Source organism: Trematomus bernacchii, unplaced genomic scaffold (genome assembly GCF_902827165.1).
Source record: "Trematomus bernacchii unplaced genomic scaffold, fTreBer1.1, whole genome shotgun sequence".
NCBI classification, from domain to species: Eukaryota; Metazoa; Chordata; class Actinopteri; order Perciformes; family Nototheniidae; genus Trematomus; species Trematomus bernacchii.
In genome coordinates, this window is record NW_022987899.1 from 4,689,597 (window position 1) to 4,714,335 (window position 24,739).

General features: G+C 42.1%; 2 protein-coding genes across 3 annotated transcripts; both read right to left on the reverse strand.

The window, feature by feature from the left end:
* Positions 1-456: 456 nt before the first annotated feature.
* bace1 (beta-secretase 1) lies at positions 457-23,085 on the reverse strand. Of its 2 annotated transcripts, XM_034114573.1 has the most exons (10): positions 22,241-23,085; positions 14,806-14,894; positions 13,993-14,209; positions 13,241-13,378; positions 13,023-13,157; positions 12,810-12,911; positions 11,968-12,117; positions 10,247-10,418; positions 9,665-9,868; positions 457-940 (listed from the first exon to the last, which is right to left on the reverse strand). In XM_034114573.1, exons 1-10 carry the CDS (start codon positions 22,574-22,576, stop codon positions 885-887), a joined length of 1,599 nt encoding a protein of 532 aa, XP_033970464.1. In that variant the 5' UTR covers positions 22,577-23,085; the 3' UTR covers positions 457-884. The 2 variants fall into 2 exon arrangements, with proteins under 2 accessions (XP_033970464.1, XP_033970465.1); XM_034114574.1 differs by lacking the exon at positions 457-940 and having other exon boundaries at positions 8,610-9,868.
* Positions 1,433-8,384, reverse strand: LOC117470049. The gene is made up of 2 exons (XM_034114572.1): positions 7,988-8,384; positions 1,433-5,820 (listed from the first exon to the last, which is right to left on the reverse strand). The coding sequence occupies exons 1-2, from the start codon at positions 8,051-8,053 to the stop codon at positions 2,911-2,913; spliced, it is 2,976 nt and encodes a 991-aa protein (XP_033970463.1). The 5' UTR covers positions 8,054-8,384; the 3' UTR covers positions 1,433-2,910.
* Positions 23,086-24,739: the final 1,654 nt, after the last annotated feature.

Consider the following 24,739-nt stretch of genomic DNA (forward strand, 5'->3'; position numbering starts at 1 on the left):
CCTCCTTCTATGGATATTTTAATGGAAATAAACTTTAAATGGAAATCTATTGAATTGTAGACAAATATTTAAGTAAAATGGAAGGTGAAATAAAATACAAGGAAATAAAGCATGTTTTATTTGTCCACTGTATTTTCTGGTATTGATTCAAGTCAATGGCTCACGACCTGGAAGGTATAGAAGAAAAATCTCAACTTTTGAATGGAAAACTTTTTAACTTGCAAAACTTTATTAATTTTAAAAATTAGGGGGGATTAGAGTCCAACAATAAGATGTGTCCTATTTGTACAGTCCAGTTATTATATCTGGTATACATGAGGAGTCAATGGGTCACAGTACATGAACGCTTTTGAAAATAAATGATATTTTCATTACAAAAACTGCTGAAATTTCACATCAATATATATTAATATAAAATAGGTGTACTAAAATACAATAAAAAAAACAGGTGTGCCGTACTTTTACATTTACTTTAAACAATTAAATGGTAACATTCACTCCACCAGATGACAGTCTTTAAGCTAGTTTTCATGGTTGATGTTTCGAGGGAGGAAAATCACACACTTCATGTTAGTTACAATAAGTACTTTATTGATTCCACAGTGCTGACAGCGCCTGACAGATACATATATAGTTTATCTATGTACAGCTTGCTGAGAGACAATACACACAGTCCCTTGTACACATACTTAATGTTTTAAGTGTTTAACATACTTTTGGCTGGTTTCCTTGTCCAAGCATATATGGTCCCTGTTGAGAACACGGCGTGCAAAATATACGGGTCGTGCTGCAGCTAGATTTTCCTGTCCTCTGTTAGAAGGTGTCGGCGACAGACGTGTGAGGAAGAACGGCTTTCCACAGGCTGTTCCAATTTAAGTACTTTATTAATTGTCCTTGGTAGTGAATGGTACATGCAATGGTAATTGGATGGGTGTGGTATCTGTAATATAAAGATAAACAGGTATGAATAAACATGTATTATAGAGGGATAATGACCAGTGACATTGTTACACAGTAAATTAGGTGGATAAAGAAATGGCACAATTAGCTGGCCTATGCTGCCCTCTATTGGCCAAAGGCCGCAACAGAATGGCGATTGAAATGACACGTTACTTATAAGTAATTAACTATTATAAACAATCACGCATGAACAACATACAGGAATGCACACAATGAAGTCTCTATAATGACTACAATATAAAGAACACTGCATACATTGGCCCCTGCATCAACTTGGCGTAACATTGTTCATTATGCAGTGTGAGGGAGCGTGCCTGGTGCGGCTGCACCTCGTGCTGTCCCATAGTCAGCATGGCAAAGTTAGCGGCTATTGCTAACTGCCTTCTATTACAGAGTAAGCTCTGTATTATGAACATTAACCCACAAATAACAGAACTAGGCAAGAATATATGCACTTACATTTTCATGCACGCACACGCATGTCCACAACACACAAAATTAACAACACTCTCAATTGTCCGATGCTACTAGTGTCCGTGTGATCCTGCTACGACAACAAGTGCACGTTAGTATTGCAACATGGTTGAAACCATTCGGGCCTATGTTAGGGGGTGCAAGGAATAGTCCAAGTAATGGGGGAGTTTTATACAGCCGCCCCCTAATGTGTGCAGCACATTAGGATCCAGTAAAAATCCCTGTGACTATGATGTATTATCCTCAGCAGGCATCTCCGGCAGTATGATGAGCTTAGCGACCGAACGACGATAGGTGTGCTTTCCTATCGACACGTCTGCCACCCTGATCCTTCCATCAGGGTTCGGCATCACCTGTTTAACCCTGCCTACAGGCCAAAGAGCACGTGGAAGTTGTGCGTCTACAACCATTACCACTTGTCCCACAGTTAAATCCGGAGTGGACTGCTGCCATTTCTGACGCAGCTGCAGGCTTGGGAGGTAACGTTGTGTGAACTGAGTCCAGAACTGGTCTGCGATGACTTGGCTGTGTCTCCATTTACGTCGGCCGAGAAGCTCTCCTGGGCCATATGTTGCCTGAGGGAGAGAGGCATCTCGCCGCCCCATGAGCAGCAGATTTGGAGTAATGGGATCCTCGTCTGCGATGTCAGATGATACGTAGCCGAGTGGCTTTGAATTAAGGATTCCCTCCACCTCGATGAGGACGGTGAGGAGCACTTCCTCTGACACGATCTGACCCTTTAGGATCACCTGGAGTGCAGCTTTGACGGATCGAATCTCACGCTCCCAGGTGCCACCGAAGTGTGGAGATAGTGGGGGATTGAAGCGGAAAGTGATACTTTGTTCACTCAGTTGTTCTTGCAGAGACGGTTCCAGAGCAGCAAAAGCCTCTTGCAGCTCCCAGTTTCCACCTCTGAAGTTTGTACCTTGGTCACTTATTATTTCAAAGGGCTTTCCTCGTCGTGAAATGAAGCGACGCAGGGCCATAAGGAAAGAGTCTGTGTCCATGCTGGCCAGCAGGTCCAGGTGAACACATCTGGTAGTGAGGCATTTGAAGATAATGCCCCAGCGTTTTTCCTGTCGTCTGCCTATTTTGATGCTAAAGGGCCCGAAACAGTCGACACCCGTAGACCAGAATGGCGGCTGGTGCAGACGCAGCCTGGCGGCTGGAAGGTCAGCCATTTTAGGGACGACAGGGTTTCCACGCCATTTTCTGCATTCCAGGCACTGACGTTGATGTTTACGAACTGCCTGTCTGCCTTTCAGTATCCAGTACATCCGTCGCAGCTCTGCAAAGACGCGCTCTGGGCCCAGATGCAGTAGGCGGTGGTCATAATCCTTTATGATGAGCTGGGTGGTAGGATGATCAGGTGACAGCAAGATGGGGTGGAGAGTGTCAGCTGCTAGATTCTCTGCCCTGCGAAGACGTCCGCCTACTCTGATGAGACTCAGACTGGCGTCATATTCTGGTGACAGGTTACTCAGCTTGCTGCTTGTCCTCACTTCCTTCCCGGTTTGTAGAGAATTGACCTCTTTCCGAAAGCTGTGCTTGTCTCAGGAGTTGAACTTCAGTGTCTAAGCGCTGTGAGGCTGACATGGATGGGCCGTTGGCTCCGTGTTCCGACTGGTATGTGGTCTGCACCAATTCTGCCCACGTCTGGGGTTGTGCAGTGATAGGGAGAAGGGAAATGTTGACGGCAACGTGAGCGCAGCATGCAGACTTCTTTAACTCACTTTCCTCACTTGTTCTCTGTGAAGGCTGAATAGGCCAACATTCCGGTGCCTGTTTGAGGAAGTCAGAGCCTTGGTTCCCCTGACTCGGTGCAGAGAGATCCAGGAGTGTCTTTTCCCCCAGTGTCTCCAAGGCCTCTTTGTCTTGCTTAGATCGAGTGACTTCTCTTTCAGGCCGAAATGGCAGTACATCTATCTGCCATGGTCTTTCGACGCTGTGTCGCAGGTCTTGAGAGGGAAGAGGGAATGATGAGGTGTGAAGACAGGTGGCTTCAGCGGGCTGATGGAGGAAAGTAGCTGGTCCCTGTATAGCCCAACCAAGCTTTGTTTTTACAGCGACAGGGCTGCCTAGGGGCCCCATCCTGATAGGCGATGTTGGAGTGATAAGCTGTGGGTTGTCTGAGCCTATCAGAAGCATAAGTTGTACACCTTTGAATGCTTTAACTGGAATGTTTCCAAGGTGGGCATACTTCTGCTGTAGAAGATCCATTGGGCAGGATTGCTTACCAAGGTCTAGCTCTTTAGCAGTGAAGGCATGGCTGATGTAATGTCTCACCTGAGGGCATCCTGGTGCTGACACATCAAATGACACAGAGGCTCCCTGCAGCTCAGACACTTCCTGCCTGATAGTGCGAAGTTTGAGGGACTCCTCTGCCCCGTCCAGTTGCAGGTAGTGCACTGCAGATTGGAGAATGATGGTTCTTTCGGACCCATCATCCAGGATAGCATGTGTGGATAGTGTTTTGCCTTTACTGTGGAGTTTCACTGGCACCACCTTTAACATCACTCGGCCAGAGTGTGTGACTTGATCCAAGTAGATGGCGCTGGATACTGTACTCACTGCAAGGACACTTTTATTTGTGCTGGATATAGACTTGTGCAGAATCTGCAGATGCTGATCACCACAGGTGGCACAAGGTTTCTTCAGAGTGCAGTTGTCAGGTTGATGCCCCCTGCCACACTTCCAGCATCTTTTATTGTCTTTTATCCATGCTGTTATGTGTGTGGTTGTCAGCTTGCTGAAGTCCGGGCATGAGCTCAGATAGTGCTCTGTACTACTGCAGAAGGGACAAAAGGGCTTGAAACTTTCCCTTTTCTTGTCTTTAGTTGTCTCTTTTTTCCCAGAAGAAGATGTGTTAGAGTCAGTAAAGCGCTTATCTGGGACTCGATCAGTGCCATAGTAAACTGAAGATTGAGGTTTTGAGGGCTTGAATGGTTTCTGCTCCTTGTGCTCTGAATGTGGCTTGTCCGCAGTGTAGCTCTCTGTAGCTCGCCTGGATATCTGGATTGCTTGTGATTTCCTCTCTAACCACACAGCAAGATCAGGGAGTGTGTAGGTGTTAGTAGTGCCACTCTGCAGAATGCCTTTTGTTAGACAATACTCTGCAAAGCTGTCCCTGTATGAGGATGGGAGTTTAGCAAGCAGTCTATCCACATGAGAGCCGCACAAGAGTTCACTTTTAGCTGCTCCATCCAGGCTGTTAAGCAGACCAACAAGGCTATTTACTGACAGAGCAAAGTCCTCAAAGCTCCCTGCATCTCCATATTTCACAGCAGGTGCATTAAGGATGGTGTTTATTTCACCTTGCACTAATTGTCTGGGCTGTCCATAGCGCTGCTGCAGCGCCTGCATGGCCTTGGTGTATGGCATGGGGTCATGGACATACCTCTTGGCTATTTGGAAAGCGCTGGGGAATTTGAGATGATCTAACAGCACTTGGAATTTATAGTCTTCAGACAGGTGATAGTGTGGACCTAATACCCCATCTAGCCCTTTCTTCAGCAGCAGGAAATCACTCTCTTTCCCAGTCGTGAAACTGATTAGCTTGGGCCGCGGAATACCATATGAGGAAGATATGGCCATCTCCATCAAGTTTGGCATATGTGCCGCTGGCTGGGACTGAGTGTGCATAGGCACATTATTATGAACTGGCTGGAGAAAAGAGTTTGGATAGCTAGTAGAGTCAGGCAGATGCGTATGGAGAGCTGAGTGCGAAAACGCATACTGTTGGCCAGCCGCCTGACTGGGATGCTGTGATTGGAGAACAGGAGGCTGCCCCAAAGGAAGTGAGTTTATGCTGGGAATCATAGCAGGCCTGTGCCGTGGGTCCTGTATAGGATTTGGATGTGCCTGAGGAGGAGCAGGTTGCCAAACAACAGGAGACGGAGGTGATGGCCATGCAGTTGAATGTGCTGGAGGCTGCTGATCCCTGTACTGCTGTTGCTGTAGCAGAGGTGGATATGGTAGGCCAGCTGGAGCAGATCCAGGCCGTGGCACCAGAGGGGGATGCATAGCTGAGACAGGCATTTGAGGAGTGGGGACTTGATGTCCTGGGGAAACAAACCCAGGAGGCAGTTGGACTGGAGCTTGTGATGGACTGAGGAGGGATGCTTGATGCTGACGAGGTGGCTGGAAAGAGAAGGAATGTACATTTGGAGGCAATGTGTGGAACACAGCAGGTAATGACTGCATCGAGGTAGGTGATGTAGGTGGAGGCATATCCACACGGCCTTCATCAGTGATGATTGCAGGTCGTCTGATGTCTGAATAGAGGAGAGGCGGACCAACAGCACGTCCAGGCGTAAGCTGGTGAGCATGTGGCGTACCCCTACCGGGCTCCATCGACATCTGTAGTGTGCTCTGTAACATCCTGACCTGCTGCTGTACATCCCATACACACTGTTCCATTCTGCGTAATCTGTCCGTTTCATGGTCTTCTCTCATTTCAGTCCAGCGTCGTTCTGGTGAGGATGTTTGATAGTTCAACCCTGGTTGATAGTCAACGTAGCTGCTTTGTATGTACTCTGACGTAGGGGGAACAAGCCGTCGGGGTGGATGAGCCAGAACATAGTCCTCTAGATCAGTGGTTCTCAACTGGTTAGGCCTCGGGACCCACTTTTTACTTGGTCAATACATCGCGACCCAACATTTTGAAGCACTCAAATCTATTCAACAAAAAATCGTGCTGTAATATACGCTTTTCAGAATACAATATTAATAAAAGTGAAGTACAGTGCATATATCCCTTCACAGAACTAAAGTATGCTTTTAAAAAAGGTTCAATGAGATGATGGAATCAAAGCTGAACTATATAAAAAGGCACACATGCTGAAAACCCAACCCCAGCAGGGGGGTCTGGGGGGATTCTCCCCCAGGAGATTTTTTGAAATACTAACAAACTACGCATTCTGGTACACTCTGAGAAGAAAATAAATAAATCATACATATTAATAATATTTTATGCCATTGTTTGTTTTTCACTTAGTTCTGACAGCTTGCTGAGAGAAGAGTAAAGAGGAGATAGTCTGTGTGACTTACTTTGAATTGTGGGTAAGGGTAGATAGCTCCCATTGTTCTGTGACCTGTCAATCATCAAATCGGGGGTCATATTTCATTATGTGTTCATTTCTATCTGAAGTTGTACCCATGGATGTATAAAGAATAGTTCTACCGCTAAGTTATTTTCCGTGGGAACTTCCGGCAACAATCTTGATTCTGATTGGCCAGAAGACTCGAAAAAACATCAGCAGAGATGTTTTATTGAGAAGATGATCACTACGTGACAGAAGTTTTCAAACCCGTTTATGGTCTCCGGTACTTCCAGTCCAACGCCTACTGCATGCACAGCGTTAGAGAATCGGTTCTTCAAAATAAAAGTTTGCCTTTTTTCCCAAAAAAAAAAAGAGAAAAAATTCAATTTTTTTTTTTCCTTCACTCACACATCCGCGACCCACTTGAAACGGGTCCGCGACCCACTTTTGGGTCGCGACCCACCAGTTGAGAACCACTGCTCTAGGGTTGCGTTCGAATACTCCAAAAAAACAGCTCCTAAGTTCTAACCCTATCGTCTATTCCTTGACCTCGGAGTGAAACGTCATGGGGTTAAGGGATAGTGGATAGGAGAATTCAAAAGGATTTAGGAGAAGAGACTGCGGCACTTTAGAGAATCCGACTGCACTTTCACTATCCGACGTGTTTATGATGCGCCAGCAGAGGTCATAAATGTGCGCCTGCTGCTGTGGGGAAACTATGGAAACTACAGTTTTCTATCCAGCGGACTACAACATGGATGTTTAATAAGAACGAGGGACTACTGTAAACTCATCTAGAGACTCTGCACCGTGCTCTGATGCTGTTGTTTTATGCTTTATGAACGGGGACAACAGAGAAACATATTCTTCATGACCAAAGTTGAAATTGAAATAAAAAAGGAAAGTGAAACTTATGCTCGTCACCCTCTCCCTCCGGTCCACATTAATACAAATGTATTTATTATAAACGTTAGTCCTTAACATCTATCACTGTGTATATCACCATTCAAACATCTTTTAAAAGTTGAACAAACCCCACACAGCTCAGTAAAGACTGTGAAATGTTGACTTTATTTGATCATTTCAGTAAAAACTAACGTTCATATTTCTCTTTTTGATTATAATACTGATGAACGTTCAAAACAAAGCACTTTGGCAACTTACCACATACGTTTTAAAATGCTTAATAAGCACCGTAACTTTCATGATATCATTTCTCGTTCATAATCGGTTGTTTCCGTGAACGGCCGACTGTTGTGTGACGGCAAATGCTGCGGCTGCAAGGCATTGTGGGGCAGCATTTTCTCCTCTCCTTTCGGTTAGGGAGGTCCAGTGGTTCCTAGGCTAAAGGAGGTTATAAAGGAAGTTTGAAACCTCCTTTCCTTTTAATTTAGAGAATTCGAACGGCACTTATCATGGCTGCCACTGAGGGACTTCCGGGTCATTTCACTCCGTTAGGAAGGTTCCTAAGCTAAATGGACTATTCGAATGCAACCTCTATGTCCTGGGACCCTGTGGGTCCGTCTAGGACGAGCACCTTGCTCCTCTTCCTCATCATGATGTCGTGATGTCGCCATTAGGAAAAGCTGTCAACACCTCCGGCTCGAAGGACCATTTGTTGAGAACACGGCGTGCAAAATATACGGGTCGTGCTGCAGCTAGATTTTCCTGTCCTCTGTTAGAAGGTGTCGGCGACAGACGTGTGAGGAAGAACGGCTTTCCACAGGCTGTTCCAATTTAAGTACTTTATTAATTGCACGCACACGCATGTCCACAACACACAAAATTAACAACAATCTCAATTGTCCGATGCTACTAGTGTCCGTGTGATCCTGCTACGACAACAAGTGCACGTTAGTACTGCAACATGGTTGAAACCATTCGGGCCTATGTTAGGGGGTGCAAGGAATAGTCCAAGTAATGGGGGAGTTTTATACAGTCCCCATTGAAAGATGTGAGTTAGGTTGTTTCTGTGTCTGTGAAAGAAGCCCTTTCAAAGTCTTGCTCTGTTAACATGTAATGTGCTGTTACATGTGCAAATCATCTGATGGTGCAGCAGCAATATAAGCAATGTGTATACTGTGTGTGTGTGTGTGTGTGTGTGTGTCTGTGTGTATGCATGAATAACAGATCTGGAATGCAATACATTTTATTTACAATAGATACATTTAAACTATCAATATAGGAGGAAAACGTGACATCTTATTTTGTCAGTAGTCTCAGATTCACACCAAGCAAAACTGATCTTATGAAATAAATGCGGTTACAATCTGATATTTCATCAACTGAACCTCTTTATGCTTACTTAGTTTGCAGTGCAAAATTATTTGCTGGCAATTGCAAAATAGTGTGATTTTATAGAAGCTATTCATACGCAGTAGTATTTTAATTTTCAGTATCATCTTCATTTTAATAAATCTTTGTGTATACCCTTCAGTGCAGCCGTGCACACATACAGGCATGCTCACGCATCAACTTTCAATCACTCATAAGCCACAAATAGCAGATCTATACACACACATATAACCATACACTCACATTTTCAAATCATACCATAACAAAGCAAGTCTGGATTCCAATCTTGTATTCATATCCAGGATGTGTTTCTTCACTAAGCAATGTTTGCAATCTGTTTTGTCTTTATTTTACCTAAACTCACCGAGTTTTGAGCTCTTCAAATGTTAAGAGACCTCACAATTACAAATCCAATCCATCTCTGTGGTCTTTTTTTTAAAACACTAAAACAAAGATTTTTACCAGGATTTTTTAAATTTCGTTTTACCCACATTTCGCCAAGCTGTTTCTGCATAGGTAGCTTAAACAGGCAAAGTTGATGCTGACGACACCAACTTTTTCCACCAGTTAGTAATGGCTCTAGTTATCCTCAATTGATCTGTTCACTGTGCAATCACTGTATGTCAGCCTTTTTCTACACTTTACATATTAGATTCCTGAAAACCTCTTCAAAGTTCTGTTTCAACAGCACCAGCATTAATAATAATAATAATAAATTGTATTTTTATAGCGCTTTTCTCGAACCCAAAGACGCTTAGCATTCTGTAACAACGCTCATCTTTTACCCCACAATCCACCCTTGCCTGCGTTTCAAGTGTAGGTCTGCACGACTTCGTTTGTCGTCTTTCTTCTCGCCCTTTACTTCAGGAGCGATATGTCGTCAGCAAAGTCACCTTGTGGGTGGATGCAGCGGGCGAAGCGCCACTGGCACACCATGAGACACAGCGGCAGCATGAAGAGAGCGCAGATGCCCGCCATGATGTAGGCGATGGTCATGAGAGTGGACTCGTCCGTCTGAGGGATGTTGTAGCCGCAGTCCTTGAGGTCGACGCCGTGGTATGGGCCCTCCACAGAGGCTGTGCGAAACTCATCATGCACTACGAATGACAGAAAGGGAATGTAAGTATTTTTTGTACTTACGTTTGTATTTAGTACAGACAAAATATATAGAAGAAAGATGCATAATATGATGAAATACCAACTAACATATCAAAAAAGAAATTAAAATAATAATAATAACAGAAAATAGTAATATTGAATAAATACATAACAATAAAAAGTGAATAAGATCCCTTCAACATTTTAAATAACTAGGTTGACTGTCTGATTTAACCAAGGAATTCAAAATGTACTATTCCATATAATCCCACTCTTTGTTGGAGCTTATTTTTTGCCAATTTCATGTTTGGTTGTGCCACCTTGTCATGGTTTGTGACAAGAAATTTGTTTTGCAATATATTTTTTAGAAACCTCACCATGGCAGGTGCTGACTGCAAAGCCGATGCGTTTATTTTCTCGGTCGAACACCACATAGAAGCCTTCCATGATGACAGCCCCCATCACCGTACCAGTGCTGGACTGGGACACGGCAAACTTGTAACAGTCCTCCTCGGCGGAAGCCACGTCCTCCACTGGCCGCAGGTATTGCTACATAAACAACAATGAAAAATACAAATCAAGGATGTCAATCTTTTCCAATTCCGGGTATTTATGCCATTGTTATGTCTGGGGCCTTGAAATGAAGTGCTAAAAGGCTAAAGAAGTCGGGTACTTGCCCACTTTACGCCACAATGAAACTAAATGCGTTGTTCTTTTAAAATATAAAGAAAAAGTGCTATCATTACATATTTTGTCCACCAGAGAGCACTGACATGTGTTTTTTGTATCTTGAAAATGCCCCTCTTAGTAAAAAGTTTAGTCGGAAGCCTTTATCATAAAATAAGGTATCTTTATCAAATTTGTTTTAATTAAATGTATGAGATAAATACATATCAGATGTTCAGATTCTTTCAACTCTGAGTGATTACAGTTCCAGCCATAAATATTCTGTGTCATCTTTGTCTGTAATTTTCTTATACAAGTAGCTTCAATGTACATTCAATATGTGGTGTGTAACCTGCTATATAAGAGAAGGCAAGAAAAGTAAAAACTTATCTCGAGCGTTTCAATCTGCTGTCAGCTTCAATGTCACAGACCTCCCACACATTTAAAGCACCTCACTTCTAAATCCCCCTGTCACATCTTTTTTATTCCACAACCATCAAGGTCTTTTCAAGTAGCTTTGAATGAAAAACGCTTAATGACTTTTCAGAGCTTTCTGAAAAGCTTTAGAAAATACATTCAAAGGGCATTTTCTCTGAAATGTGGTCATTATATTTTTCCTCATGGTACTTTGCCATGCTTTCATCTTTTGAGACTACATAAAATAGTCTGGCTAAAGGATAAAAAGACTGATTGTGAACAGACTTGCTGAATGAGTGCAGAGGGGAATAACATACATATATTTCAGTTATCAGGCAGTCAGTGTAATCATCATAGACCTTGTAATTACAAAGGATGTACGTGACTCAAAACTATGTAAAATTATTTCAAATTTCAGAAAAATACCAAAACCTGAGTGCTCAAAAGTGCAGCCCGTCAGAATACTGGGTGAAATGTTTTCTATCCTGAACAAACCCACATGTCTAAAAGAACAAGAAGTGACATGAATCACACTGTCATACAGAAGCAGACACGGAGGCCGATAAAAAATGAAAAGTACATTTCCATTTCAATTTCGGTTTCATCTACCAGTTCTGAGGTGTGATGAATGTCAATCTAAAATGATGTAAAAGTGGCATAGCCTGTATGTGATTTAGGACAACTTATGATGTGAAAGAGGGCCTTGAACAGAATTGCAAAGAGCAGATTTCATGTAGGTTGTGCTCTTTACACTGTGTGAAAAAAACAGATCTTATTCACACCCGCAAAGAACCGAAAAAGAGATTTTGGCAAATATGGCCTGCAGTGTCACTATCCTTACAGGCTGAGAAGGTGAATCCAGCACCTGTTTCCCATTATGAATCAAGGTCAAATGAAACACAGTAGCTTCTGATGATTTTAAAATAATTTCACTTGAGAAATATAACTTCATATGGGACAAATGTTATCCACACATGCAACAAGATTCAGCTTCAGTAGAGAGACAGTGTAATACCTGCGGCAGGATGGAGATTCTGAAGGACTGGTTGTGGTTTTCACTCATCAGGTAGAGGGAGATGACGGGGAAGATGTGCCAGGGTGTAGTTCCAGCCTGCCAACAAACCAGCTGCTCCCCCAGCCAGAACCCAGAGGGAAACTGCTCGGTCTGAAAAACAGGGTCCAGAGGTCATTCGTTTGTTTTCCCAAAACCGCTTATTACAAATCAGGCTCATGTGGAAATGAGACTGGAGGTAAGCCAAAGGTTTGTGGGGAAAAACATATTTTTCTTTACATATAAATCATTGATATCTTCTACAATTTTGACTACAAAAGTATGCCATTCGATCGAAAACAAACAAGGTTTTGCAGAAATGTAAGCAAAAATATTTTAATCCGACAACTTTGAAATGGAAAACTGGGAGATACTAACATGTCTTAAGTTCTTTAAATAAGTGTATCTGATCAGATCTTATTATTAATCTAAGATGTCCTGCCCAAAGCCATGCTATAAAAAAGTGAGAGCATTCTTTAAAAATATCCATTAAATATAATATGAGTCTTGAGCATTTCCTTGTTCAAATCACAAATCAAAACAAACCTCTTCAGAACTGCTTTTAATCTGTAATTCATGTTTTGTTTTATATATTTTAAGTGTGTTGTTTTAATTATGTTTTATGATTTTTACTCTGTAAAGTGTCTTTGAGTTTCTAGAAAAGTGTTCTCTAAATAAAGTGAATTATTATTATTATTATTGTATTGTCTGCTTTCATGAGACATCTCAAGAAATTAGTAATGACCAGGAAATCAAAGCAGAGTCATGTAGATATGAATATAAGGTTATCCATAGCATTGACTGACCGAAGAAGCTGCTTCAATAGCCTTGACTGCAGCCTTGAAGACTTTTCTAGGCAGTCGAAGGTTAGTGGTGCCGCTGTCCACGATGCTCTTATCATAGTTGTACTGTAAAAGAAAAAAGATCAGTCACCAATTAACAATGTCTTACATTTTGCTGACATTTGAATAATTCTTACTTTAGTTTTTGCTGTTGTCTATCAATCCGCCACATCTTACCTCTTTACAGTCCATGTTCAGATCCTGTCCGTTCACCTCAATGCGCACGATGATGACCTCATAGTACCACTCCCTGCGGATGGGAGTGTACCAAAGCTCTCCCACGTACAGGGACGGGTCCACTACTCCGATGATCTAAGAGCATAAGGAAAAGTTAAATCCAGTCGGGTCTCCCAATACGACATTAGATGATTTGTGTGTGTTTGTGTGTGTCTCACCATGCTGCCACCAACAGTAGCGCTACCCAGGGAGTCGTTTTGGGAGAAGCCTGCTCCACACAACTGCAGAGAGAAGAGGTTGGGAATACGATTCTGCCGAACTAGAGAGTCGAAGAAAGGCAGCAATGTCTCGTCAGGCTGTAGAGAGAAAGAGGGGGGGGGGGGGGGGGGCGAGAGATAGCTTCATTTCTGAATGGCCAAACTGTTTTTAGTTTCAGCTTTACATGTCGATAAAATGGAGCAAACCTAATTCTTCCAATCAGTAAACCGTTTGTAATTTTTGTCAACATTCCATAGCTCGTTTTTAAAATGTGTAAACAATGTGAAATATTTCGATTACAAATCTAAAAATTGATTTAAGGACAAAATGACTCATTACTGATCCATAAGTAAGGTGTTTTTCTTATCACATCTTCCAAATGTCAGGTTGAACTGGAGTTATCTAAAAATATATCCCACATCCAAAGTCTTCATTCCATGTCATCAGGGAATACATGTAGCCTAGTCATTTTGACTTTTCAATCTCCTTCTTTCTTCTTTATATAATGTCCAAATATATATACAGTATGTCACAGTTGTACAAATAGAGAGTACTCATCGACTATAAAAGCATGGTTTCTAGGCGATGAAATTGAATGATTTGACAACCGAGGTGCTGATGTGTATGATCGGCCCTGTGCTGCTGAAAAAAACCTCATTCATGGGGAGATATTTTTCTGATTTTCATGAACCAAGGGATACGCTGCTCTTACCCGGGCTATGTCGGCGTAGGCCAGTCCCAGGATTCCCTCCCAGTTGGATCCGTTGATGAAGAAGCGATCTGACTGGGTGATGGCAGCGATGTTGGCGCGCAGCGTGGCGTTGGGGCCGTGGGGGACGGAGACCAGGTCCGTTCCCAGCTCCCCCTCCCAGCGACCCTGCGTGTAGGGAACATACACACTCCTGCCCTGATCACGGTACGAGCCGGAGCTGTCAATGAGTAGTGAGATAACAGAGTGGGAGAAAAAGGAGAGGGAGTTAGCGTACAGTGGAGGGGAAAGAAGAGGGTTTGGTTTTGAGGAAATATCATATGTTTTTATTTTTAAATGACCACTCAGTTCAATACAATTAACAAGGTGGACTCCTTGTAAATCGCATGTTAACATAATCAGTGTAAAGGTGGAAATAATTATTTGTTTTTCCTCTACAATATCACCTGAAAGTGCTGCGAGATATTTGGTTAAAAAAACCACATTGGTGCTCTAAGAGGATATTCAGGTGATAAGGTGAGTGGGTGTTACCTTGGTTGGTGATTGGCTAATGGTTACAAAACCCAAAGAAACGTTATGACATCATAAAGTGGCCAACATCTGATCAGCTCATTTTCAGGCAGGTTTTTATATAGATGGATCAGGACAAAAAGAGAGCGAATCTTTTTTCCTGAAACTTTCAGAATCTCTTTACACAGAGGGGACACATGTTTATGTATAAAAGACATGAAAAAGGGGATTTTGCACAATAGGTGACCTTAAATAAAATGGAGAAGACGTAGGACTGTATATTTTATTCCTCGTGTCTCTACTCACAGTGAACGATGGTAGTATCTGCGCAGGAAGGGATGAGCAGCAGCCCCCACAGCAAAGTTACTACTTCCTGTATCCACCAGGATGTTCAACTAGTGAGAGGGAAGAAAGACACACATAGAGACATTTATTAAATATATGCAGTGTGCGTTTATTTACAAAAATCAATACGTTTGTAAAACAGACGTTCGGGTTACATTGTGAAATTGATTAGGTTCCATCTCTGAAGGGCAAGTTTAATCATCAGTATCTTGGCTACCTTGGAGACAGACATTTGGAAATATATTTCTGTGAGGGGTTTTTAATGTCTGCTATTGATATCTTACTATTGATATTCTACCTTTTTTTATATATTGGCAGTCCTACAGGCCAATGTTCTCTTTCACAGGAAGTAGTCGGCGTCACATCACACAGATTTTCATTTTTCATCCGTCATTCTCGGTATCCATTTCTCTTCCCTTGTAGTGTCCTGTGCTGTTTCCTGTTGCCCTAGATGTCCTTCTCCGTCCCCTCTCTGCCTCCACTCTCACCCCCCACTCATCTCAGGTTGCTTTTTCTACTCCCTCTCTCCCCCATCTTCTCCTCTCCTGTCTACATCTCTTTGTGAGTATCATATTTTGCGCCATCAGTCATAACAGTTAGTGAATGTGTGAATGGAGCCCGATGGCAGATGCCGATGAAGAAAATCTCAAGTTTATATATTATAATGTAGAAATTGTGAGAAAATAGAGACAAAGCAACTTCTATATTTTATAAAATAATGCGTTTGTCGTTTACCAGCTAAAAAATAGGGAGAGAACTGCTGTAAACAGTTACTCTCACACTGACACTGTCCAATTGTTGAAAAAACATGTTGATTGCTCATGTTTAATCACAGACAATGGTAAATGATGTCCTTAAAGTCTGCTACCATTAATCATCTTTTACACATGAAATTATCCATGCCTACAATTGGAAGCTACCTATTTCAAATGATTTTTCGTTCTGTTCTTTTTTGATGTACTGCTGCTTTACACTATTTATCTAGTGATACATGTTAATGCATTCCCAATTGTCTAGTTGTAATTGAGTTCAATCAATGCATCAACATTGATATGGTTGTATTCAACATGTACTCATGTGATTTGTGTAAGGACATACTTTGCTAATATACTGATTGATAAATCAAAGGGACTATAGATAGACAGTTTGCTACAGAAACACCATAACAGATGAACAGACAGGCGGTCAGATACAGCCACAGCAAGCCGTTCAATAATGGATTGGCTCTTTAAATATCCAGGATAGTGCTACTGTCTCAGGGGCTGGGCCTGAAAGCCCAGGATAAATACGGACTCTGTCTAACAAACACACACATCTCAATGATATCACACACACAAGCCTGCATATGCTATTTCTACTAACACCTCTACAGTCAAAGTGTAACAACGCTCAACACACCCTGTCTTCCTCTCTTTGCCAGAAATGTGTTGACTGCTTTGGTTGATTCTGTTTCCCTCACACTCACACACACTAAAGGCTCCATCCTGACACACTGAGCCTTCACGTCTCCCCCTGTCTCTCTCTCTCTCTGTCTTCCGGTCGTCCCTGGCAGAGTGCCCGTCTTTTCCTGCCATTATATCTGCCCTCCCGCCTTCACTACGGAGGAGAAATCCTCTAGTGTTTACCGGAACACATCGTATCTGAAAGTTACTGTAAATGATTTGAGATCGTTTCAACAATTTTGCATCTACCAACCATATCAAAGGTTATACAAGGCCTGTATAGCTTATGCAATTACGATAATTTCATTTCAATATCATTTACCCAACGATGCATCAATTTATAAAAAGCTTTGTTTATCTTGATGCAGGCTCTTTCATAGCCATAACAACATTCCGATAATTTGATTCAAGATGCCTTAATACTCTTTAAGGGCCTGCTAATGGTTTATCTCTGTGTTGTTATGGTCATGGATATCCTGACTATTCATTTTAATGAATTATATGGAATGACACCTGACTAGTGCGTTTCTGCTGGTTGATCTGGAGACTGCTGTTTTTGCCACAGTTTGCTAGGCCCCTACACACCAGGCCGATATCGGCCGTCTTGCGTTGTTGGGCGAAAACGGGTTCCTTGTCGCCCAAAGTTAATTTGGTGTGTCCCGAACCCTCGGCCGTGACACGCCTTATTTGGCCTTTCACGATCGACACCCGGCCGATTCAACATGTTGAATCGGCCGGGTGTTGGACACAAGCTATCGGGCCAAGAAACCACTCTGATCAGCTGTTCAGCTAGCAAATGAGAAGCGAAACGGAAGTGAGGGACGTAAACAAACGATTTAAATGTCCTCTCTTACCTTCCACACATAGCAGGGACATCTCTGATATCGGCGGGAGCGTCCCCGGCTGTCCTCTGCTGAGAGCTCCGTGATTTGTTTGGTCAAGTCCGGTTTTTCATCTCATCGTAAATTTAGCAAGAAGTGGCCATTATTACATTGCTGACTCAATAAACTACACACCCGCCAGAACACTGCGATCATCAGATGCAGGTCTATTAACTGTGATTTTATAGTATGTCTGCACTTTATGTGCTCATTTCATCATGCATGTATTTTTATATTCTAAAACATGTTTCTAACGGCACCCGCTATAGAGTGGCGAAGTCCCTCCCCTTCCGGTTGAGCCCCATGGGACCTTATTTCGGAAAAGTTATGCATTGAAGTCAATGGAGAGAGAAAGATTATCTTTCGATCCCGTTTGAATTGTGCCACGAATTACACATATGATGTTTGTCAATTTAAAAGATAATTTTGCAAGTCAAAAAAATTAAAATGTGTCGTAAAACTGTGAAGTAACACATTTGTTTGTGTGAAAGGCTCAATGAACTACATCTCTGGTCAACCACACACGTCACCAAGATGGCCGTCACTACTGTCTTGTCAACAAACGATTGACTATCACCACAATGAAACACGTCCTGAAGAATGTCATGCAAAGCCTGCCTTCCTTTGATTCTCTCTGAACTGCCTGGTCGTTTTAATGTTTAATGTCAACCATTTGTGCAGATAGCATGAAGTAGAAAAGATCGCCGATGCTAACGTTAGCGTTAGCATTTCTCCCCCGGAATTAAATGGTGTATTATAGAATGATCACACCGGTGACAGTACTATTCAAAGGGTTCACGAAATATGACTACTACTCTTACTGTTTAACATTTTGGGTTACTTAATGTTACTTCATGTTAAGGCTAATAAAAATGACAAGGCTGTAATGCTAACTAACGTGCTAGCTACTAGCTAGGTAGCTAACTTGATCAAGCCACTCCTGGTCGTTTCATCAGACGGGAAGCAAAAGAACGAGCAAGACCCATTGCTGGTATAATAACAACCTGGTACTAAGCACACAGGCATCTTGTTAAAGTTATCTTATCTTAGCCAGCGCCATATAGATAGATTATATCTATATTGCGCTGATCTTAGGTATCTGAATGGTGGAGGTAAACAATTGTGACATCACTTACGCGACTCTGGGATTTGTAGTCTTTCTAGTTACGTATTTTTCATAGTCTTATATTTCAACAGTTTTACGACAAACTGTGACTTTTTTGACATGGAAATGATTTTTTAAGATTGACAAACATCATATGTGTAATTCATGGCACAATTCAAACGGGATCGAAAGATAAGTTTTCTCTCCCAATTGACTTCAATGCATAACTTTTCCGGAATAAGGTCCCATACCCCGGAAGTAAGTGGGAGGGACTTCGCCACTCTATTTGTTTGTATCAGTCTGTTCTTCTTCTCTGTCTTCCGGTTGTTGCCTATTTTGAATGACGAATACACACTACCGCCGCCTGCTGGTAAGGAGAGTTATTGCCACTCACGCATGCGCAGTTCGTACGTGCTCGGCTGTAGTAAAGCGGTGTATTTCAGTGCGACACACGGCCAATACGCAGGAGTTCTGTATTCTGGATCTGTCGGTGTCAGATGTCGGCGAGTTCTCTGGTGACTGCCTGGTGTGTCAGGGCCATAATTAAGGTCATGCTTCAGTTTGACATATGAAAAAAGGGTGTGGCTTTCCTGAGATCCTCAATAATTCCAGTATGTATTAGAAACCTAGAAACCTAAATGCATGGGCGTAGGAAGCATCCTGAATGTGGGGGGGACATTTTTAACGGGGGTGTGGGGGCGAAAAAAAATATAGATTTCCTGTATTCTGGTGCATTTTAACAGGTGGTTTGATACTTTTATGTGGCTATACTAGCATGAGGAAAATGATGGGTACATTTTGTAATTTCAGTAGTAAAGAAAGGAAACATATTTGATTATTAATTCAGAGCTGTCTTTGAATTAATAAAAAGCAGTTTAAATGCCCATTTTTTGTACATTTATATACAACAATAAATATTTGTGAGTGCATTGAGAGATATTGTTGTGGAGAGTCATTTATATATAAATCGCAAAATACATTTGTGAATCCTTCTGTGAGCATTTATTAATATTGAGACTGATCTGACTCCATACGGATGTTAAGTTCACCTAGGAATGGTATCATTGACTTAAATGTTCAAATAAATGTTGCTCTTCTGTCTATATTGGTCATATGATGCCCCTTGACTGAAATGTTTCCTGTTCAAGATCCCCACTGATTTCCTTAAAATCCTGGGATGAGAGTCCACATCACAATTTACTCTCAACTGTCATTTCCCTTTCATCACTCACCTCAGCAATGGACCTCTCTCCACTGTCCCTGTATTCTGCCTCTGACTCACTCTCAAGTGCCTAGATGTCAAGAGAGGTGGTGAAGTGATAATAAATACTGATAAATACTAGTAACCTGGCATTTCGATGCCTTTTCTCATCTAAACTATTCAGTATTTGTATCTCTCTATCATGACATAAAGACGAAACTCCTCTCCAGAAGTGAGACACCGCCATCACTGTTAACTGATTAACTGCTACCAGCTGATGACTTACTTTCCTCTTCTTTGAAAAAAATGTTCTTATGTCCATGTTGTCTGGGGGAGAAAACATATCAAACCAAGAGATCGTCAGCTTTGATTTTCGCTGTATTAACCTTTTCCTGATCATTTGGTGTGTGTGCCTTACCTCCGCTACCGGCATCGCTTCATACAACAGATCTGAGCTGTCCAACTATGACATCACTCCTTGAACGTGCGCGCGCTATGTGAGAATCTGCCTTGGTACAAAGTAGCAGTGAAAACATGGAACGGAGTTTCATTGATTTGGGCATTCTCTCAATAAGCAAGTGGAATGGATTTCATTTGATAGTGAAGCACTGACACAGCGCTCGACAAAGTGCAGCGAGTGGATAGACCGATTCACGGACTTTCCGCATAGTAAAAGTGGGGGGGTCTAAACTAATTATTTGAAAAAGTGGGGGGGACTTGTCCCACCCTCATATAATGGCTGCGACGCCCATGCCTAAATGTATTAATCAGCTTCATATGATGAGCAAACACATTTTATTGCTGAAGTTAGTGCAGTTTCGTTTGCTAAACCTACATTTTTCAAGTAAGAGATTTCTGTATTTTTGTCATATATTGACTTAATTGTCTCTAGGGCAGAGGTCATGGAACTTGTGTTACCTAGGCTCCTATTGAGTGTTGCAGGAATGAGTCCTGAAACCCACAAATGAGCTAGCATTTATTTTGTGAGATGCCTGAAATTAGGTCTGTGGTTAATACAAGCTAAATCGATATTCATGGTTATTCACCAACATAAAATATGTCACTAAATACCCCACTGGTGAGTGTGTGAAGCTTCATCGTCATCATGCCGAACACGAGTCGGCCTTTAGCTTAACAATGGCAACGTGAATTCAAGCGACTGTGATGTTTAAAGTTATGTTAGCTTTTTACTTCTGGCAATTGCATTTAACAGGTCTCTCTTGAAAATTAGACCTTGTGTCTCAATGAGATTTTACACCTGTATAAATAAAGGCTACAAAAAAAAAATACAAATTTACACTTAAAAAAAATCATGAAAGCAGTAAATTATCAGGCTGACAAAACGTGTAGGTATCATAAACACGTGTCAGCCAGGAATAATCTGAAATCCAATGGAAAAATTCCATTGCTTTTTGTCGAGTGAGCCCCTGTGATGCTTTATTCTGGGTCAGCCTAAGAAAATACGTCATCATTGCACCAGTCAATTGACACTGTAGTGATTTCTGCCTGTATTACACCCTCTGGCCCATACACTCTTTGGTACACATCCATAGCAAACAAAGATACAGCGGTTCAGAGAATGCCCTGAGCAAGGGATGGATCCCAGAGCACAAAAAACACAACACTTTGTCCGTCTTTGCTGACCAAACTCAACCTCAAGCACTATGCCGAAACATGAGTGTCTCTCAATGGAAGGTTCACCTCCACTTGTCACTCTCCATCCCTCTCTCTCGCCATTGTGTTCATTCGTTTTTTCACCTCCTCCCTCTTTCACCTTCTTCTCCTCTTCTACCACCTCATCACTTTCTCTCTGTTCCTCGCCCTCTGGGTGCCAGCCTGTACACCACAGCTGCACTTGGCTGGCACTCCTCACTCTGCAGAATTAATGGTTCCATTATCTGTCTGTATCCGTCAGTTCTTTCTCTCACTTTCACACACACACACACACACACACACACACACACACACACACACACACACACACACACACACACACACACACACACACACACAGGCCATCTGTCACTGCAGGGCCCTCAACATTATTGCAAATCGCATAGTACATTGGACAAACGCATCCTCTACCACTGACTTGTATTTTGCATTCCCTATTTACAGTAACTATGTATATCTTACATAAAAAATGGCCTGTTACAGTAAAGTACGACGATATTGATATACAGGGACATATACAGTAAATTGGTTGTCAAGGTGTGTTATAAATTCAGATTGATGTCACCTACCATTCAGTTGCATTGTATAAAGTCAACTGATGGAGAAAGAATGGGAGTATAGACCAAAGATTAAAATTGCATTTTGAAGGAAGAGACTAAAGAAAGGACAACACAGACTGACTAGTCACACTGAAAGTCATCTTTAAATAACGATTCTTTTTTTTTTCTTTGTACTTGGTTTCTTCAAAATTAATTTGATTTGATTATAATTTATTTTTACTGGCTGCTATCTCATAGTTAGATTATTTTACTAACACTAAAAACTGTGCAATATATTCTTTAATGTTCACTACTGTTACCTGGCGCCTATCACACTATGGTGGTTGCTGTTTTTAATATTTTATTAATGCCTCTTAATTAACATTTTCCCTGTTTACTTTTGCTGTAAGAATGTTCATTTCTCATCTGTGGGACTTATCCTGATTTTAATTCTGATGTTATTATGGATCTGTCAAGGCCAAAACGTGTTTGCAGGCTGTGCCTTAAGGAGCTTTGACAACATCATCTATCATGTCACGTAAATAAACCTTTACCTTTTGCGGAGGAGAGCCAACAGCCATCTCCACGTAGTATCCTTGACCAGACTTCCCACGCAGGTTATCAATCATGTCCACGAAGGTGATGCTGCTCGCTGCCGCTCCTCTCCGCCTGCGCGCACTGCGCTTCGCCGCGTTGCCGTGCTCACGGTACGCAGCGGCAGGTGGCAGCGGCGATGGCTTCTCAGCGAGAGCGCCTTGTCGCAGTGGGACGCGGATGGCGAGAGGCAGGCCCGAGGCGTCCGGTACGGATTGAACGTGACTGAGCAGACACAAAGTCGTCCACATAAACAGACCTGTCAAACAGCGAGGCTGTAACGTCGACCCCTCCATGCTGAAACTCGGTTAAAGATGTATTTTCGGTATGTTTTGGTTCTGACGCTCCGCTCACTTTGACGTCCAGTCTGCAGCGGCACGGCAGAAGAGATCAGCTGGCAATGATGCTAAAACGACGGCTAAAACCATGATGGCAGTTGCACCACAAATCACAGGGTCACTTTATGTCCTCCGGTTTTCTTCCCGTTTAATTGTGTGGAAAACATCTCGACAACGTAACATAGTTGGAAATCAATTCACTATTTGTCAAGAAAGGCAAATGCTCAGTGTCACAGATAATGTCAAGCTCCGTGCTCCGTGCTCAGTGCATCTACAAACCGCAGGCCTAGGTCGTTGTTGCCGCACATTCTCATGTCAAACGACCAAAACCATTGTTGGTTGACAGGCAATCCGGAGAGCTTCAATAATCCGCATCCTTCCGAGACATTCAGTTATCCGCCTTCTATAGTCTTTCACCTCCTCCTCCACCTCCATCCACCCGCTGCATCCCCCAGATCTGAGAACAGCACAACTGTCAAGTTACAATGTGAAACCGCACGACTTCCTGTAGGCCTTTTCAAAATAACACAGAAATATAATCCCTTTATTTTATCTCATGAAGTCCCTAAGTGACACACACTGAACAGTCTGGTGGGTCTGGGCCAGTTCATGTGGTTTTGTGTTCCCATAAAGCATGTCCAAGATCATAAGATGTCCCTGTGCGATGCTAACACATGTGACATTTCAGAAATTGTTTATTGTTGCTAAAGATAAGATGTAAGCCCTTTAAGAATTATAGTGCTTACATAACATGTCCTCTATCTATTCATAGGCCTTGAAGTAAAAAGATATGATTCTACACTGTATTGAAGTAAACATGTATTGTTTGAACTGTTTTAGGTAATCACAAACGGGTTTTGATAAGTCACTTAGAATAGGAATGTTATTCTTACTTCCAAACTCACTGGCTTAGAGATTCTGTGTTTCAACACACCAACAATTCTTATCATCCATAAAAGCCAGATGTCGTCATTAAGTCGTTAAAAGACATCGTTAAAATAGGTGAAGGAAAGTTTAAATGTCTGAAATAGGATAGTTATGTGAAAAACTCTCATGGAAAAGGAATGGAGTTAAGATCGGGACGGAGATAAGAATTTACTTTTGACCTTAGGGGATTTTGGAATTTCAAGTCCTGGTGAGAACTATTGAACCCGGCCAGAAGCGAGTCCAGCCAGTCAGGGCACTTGGGGGAGGTGGTCAGTTTAAACAGCTCCTCCCCAGGGGTTCTCTAATTCGCTTAGGAGAAAAGTGGGAAGGAAGAATTCAACACATCTCCGCCCCAAAATAGGGATATGTATACGGTTGGTTTTGTATGTAAAAATGCTTCTGGTCTGTTGAAAGCTGGTGCTAGAAGACGGTAAACCGCATCACAAACCTGGAGTCCATACTTCTCGTTTTCTGAAAGCTGGTCTGTCTACCTGTAAAACCGCGTCATCAGGCCTGAAGCCCGGAGTGCTCGAGTACTCTGTATAACTTGTATATGTGTTTGGTTTCCTACTAGAAGTAAACTCAGATAATTTGTTATAACTTTGATTCCGGTGTTTTCAATTCCTTTCTTAATTTAATAGAGATCCAGCCTCATCCAACGAACGGCGCGTAGCAGAGGTATTCTGCTCCAACAGCCTATAACCTGTTGTGAAAACATGTATTGATCAAATTGATATGAAACGAATAACATTAAAGGTGGGGTATGTAATTTATTTCAGAAACACTTTTTGTTATATTCCATGGAATGCTCTTAACATCCCGATAGCAATGAATATATTAAATGCTTTGACAATAAATACATTAAAAAATGTAATCTGTGGAAGCCGTAGTGCTGTAAAAAGCACGACCAATCATTTTAGCCGGCCCGGCTAAAGTAACTGGATGGCCTACCTGCCTGTCAGCCTTCCATCTGTGCACAGATTTATCTCGTGTGTGTGTTGGAGGAGGGGCTCTGTAAGGAAGTGGCAGATTTTTTCCGGCTGTGTATTTTCAAATTCTAGCGCACTCGAGCTGGTTTCTCCAAAATTACCTACCCCACCTTTAATGTGACATTAATACAATTCTTTAAAAAAAACGTTTTATTTTATTTGGCCAGATTTTTCTTTTTAATAAATAGCCCGACATTTTCTACCA

Excerpts from the sequence above, each read along its gene's own strand:
- LOC117470049 (XM_034114572.1), bottom strand. The coding sequence starts at position 8,053 with ATGGCGACATCACGACATCATGATGAGGAAGAGGAGCAAGGTGCTCGT. Across the intron at positions 5,821-7,987 it reads GTCCTAGACGGACCCACAGG|GTCAGGATGTTACAGAGCAC; the intron begins GTCCCAGGACAT and ends GTACAGCAGCAG.
- bace1 (XM_034114573.1), bottom strand. The coding sequence starts at position 22,576 with ATGGAGGGGTCGACGTTACAGCCTCGCTGTTTGACAGGTCTGTTTATG. Across the intron at positions 14,895-22,240 it reads TTGGCTCTCCTCCGCAAAAG|TTGAACATCCTGGTGGATAC; the intron begins GTAAAGGTTTAT and ends CCCTCTCACTAG. Across the intron at positions 9,869-10,246 it reads TGCAGTCAGCACCTGCCATG|TGCATGATGAGTTTCGCACA; the intron begins GTGAGGTTTCTA and ends TGTCATTCGTAG.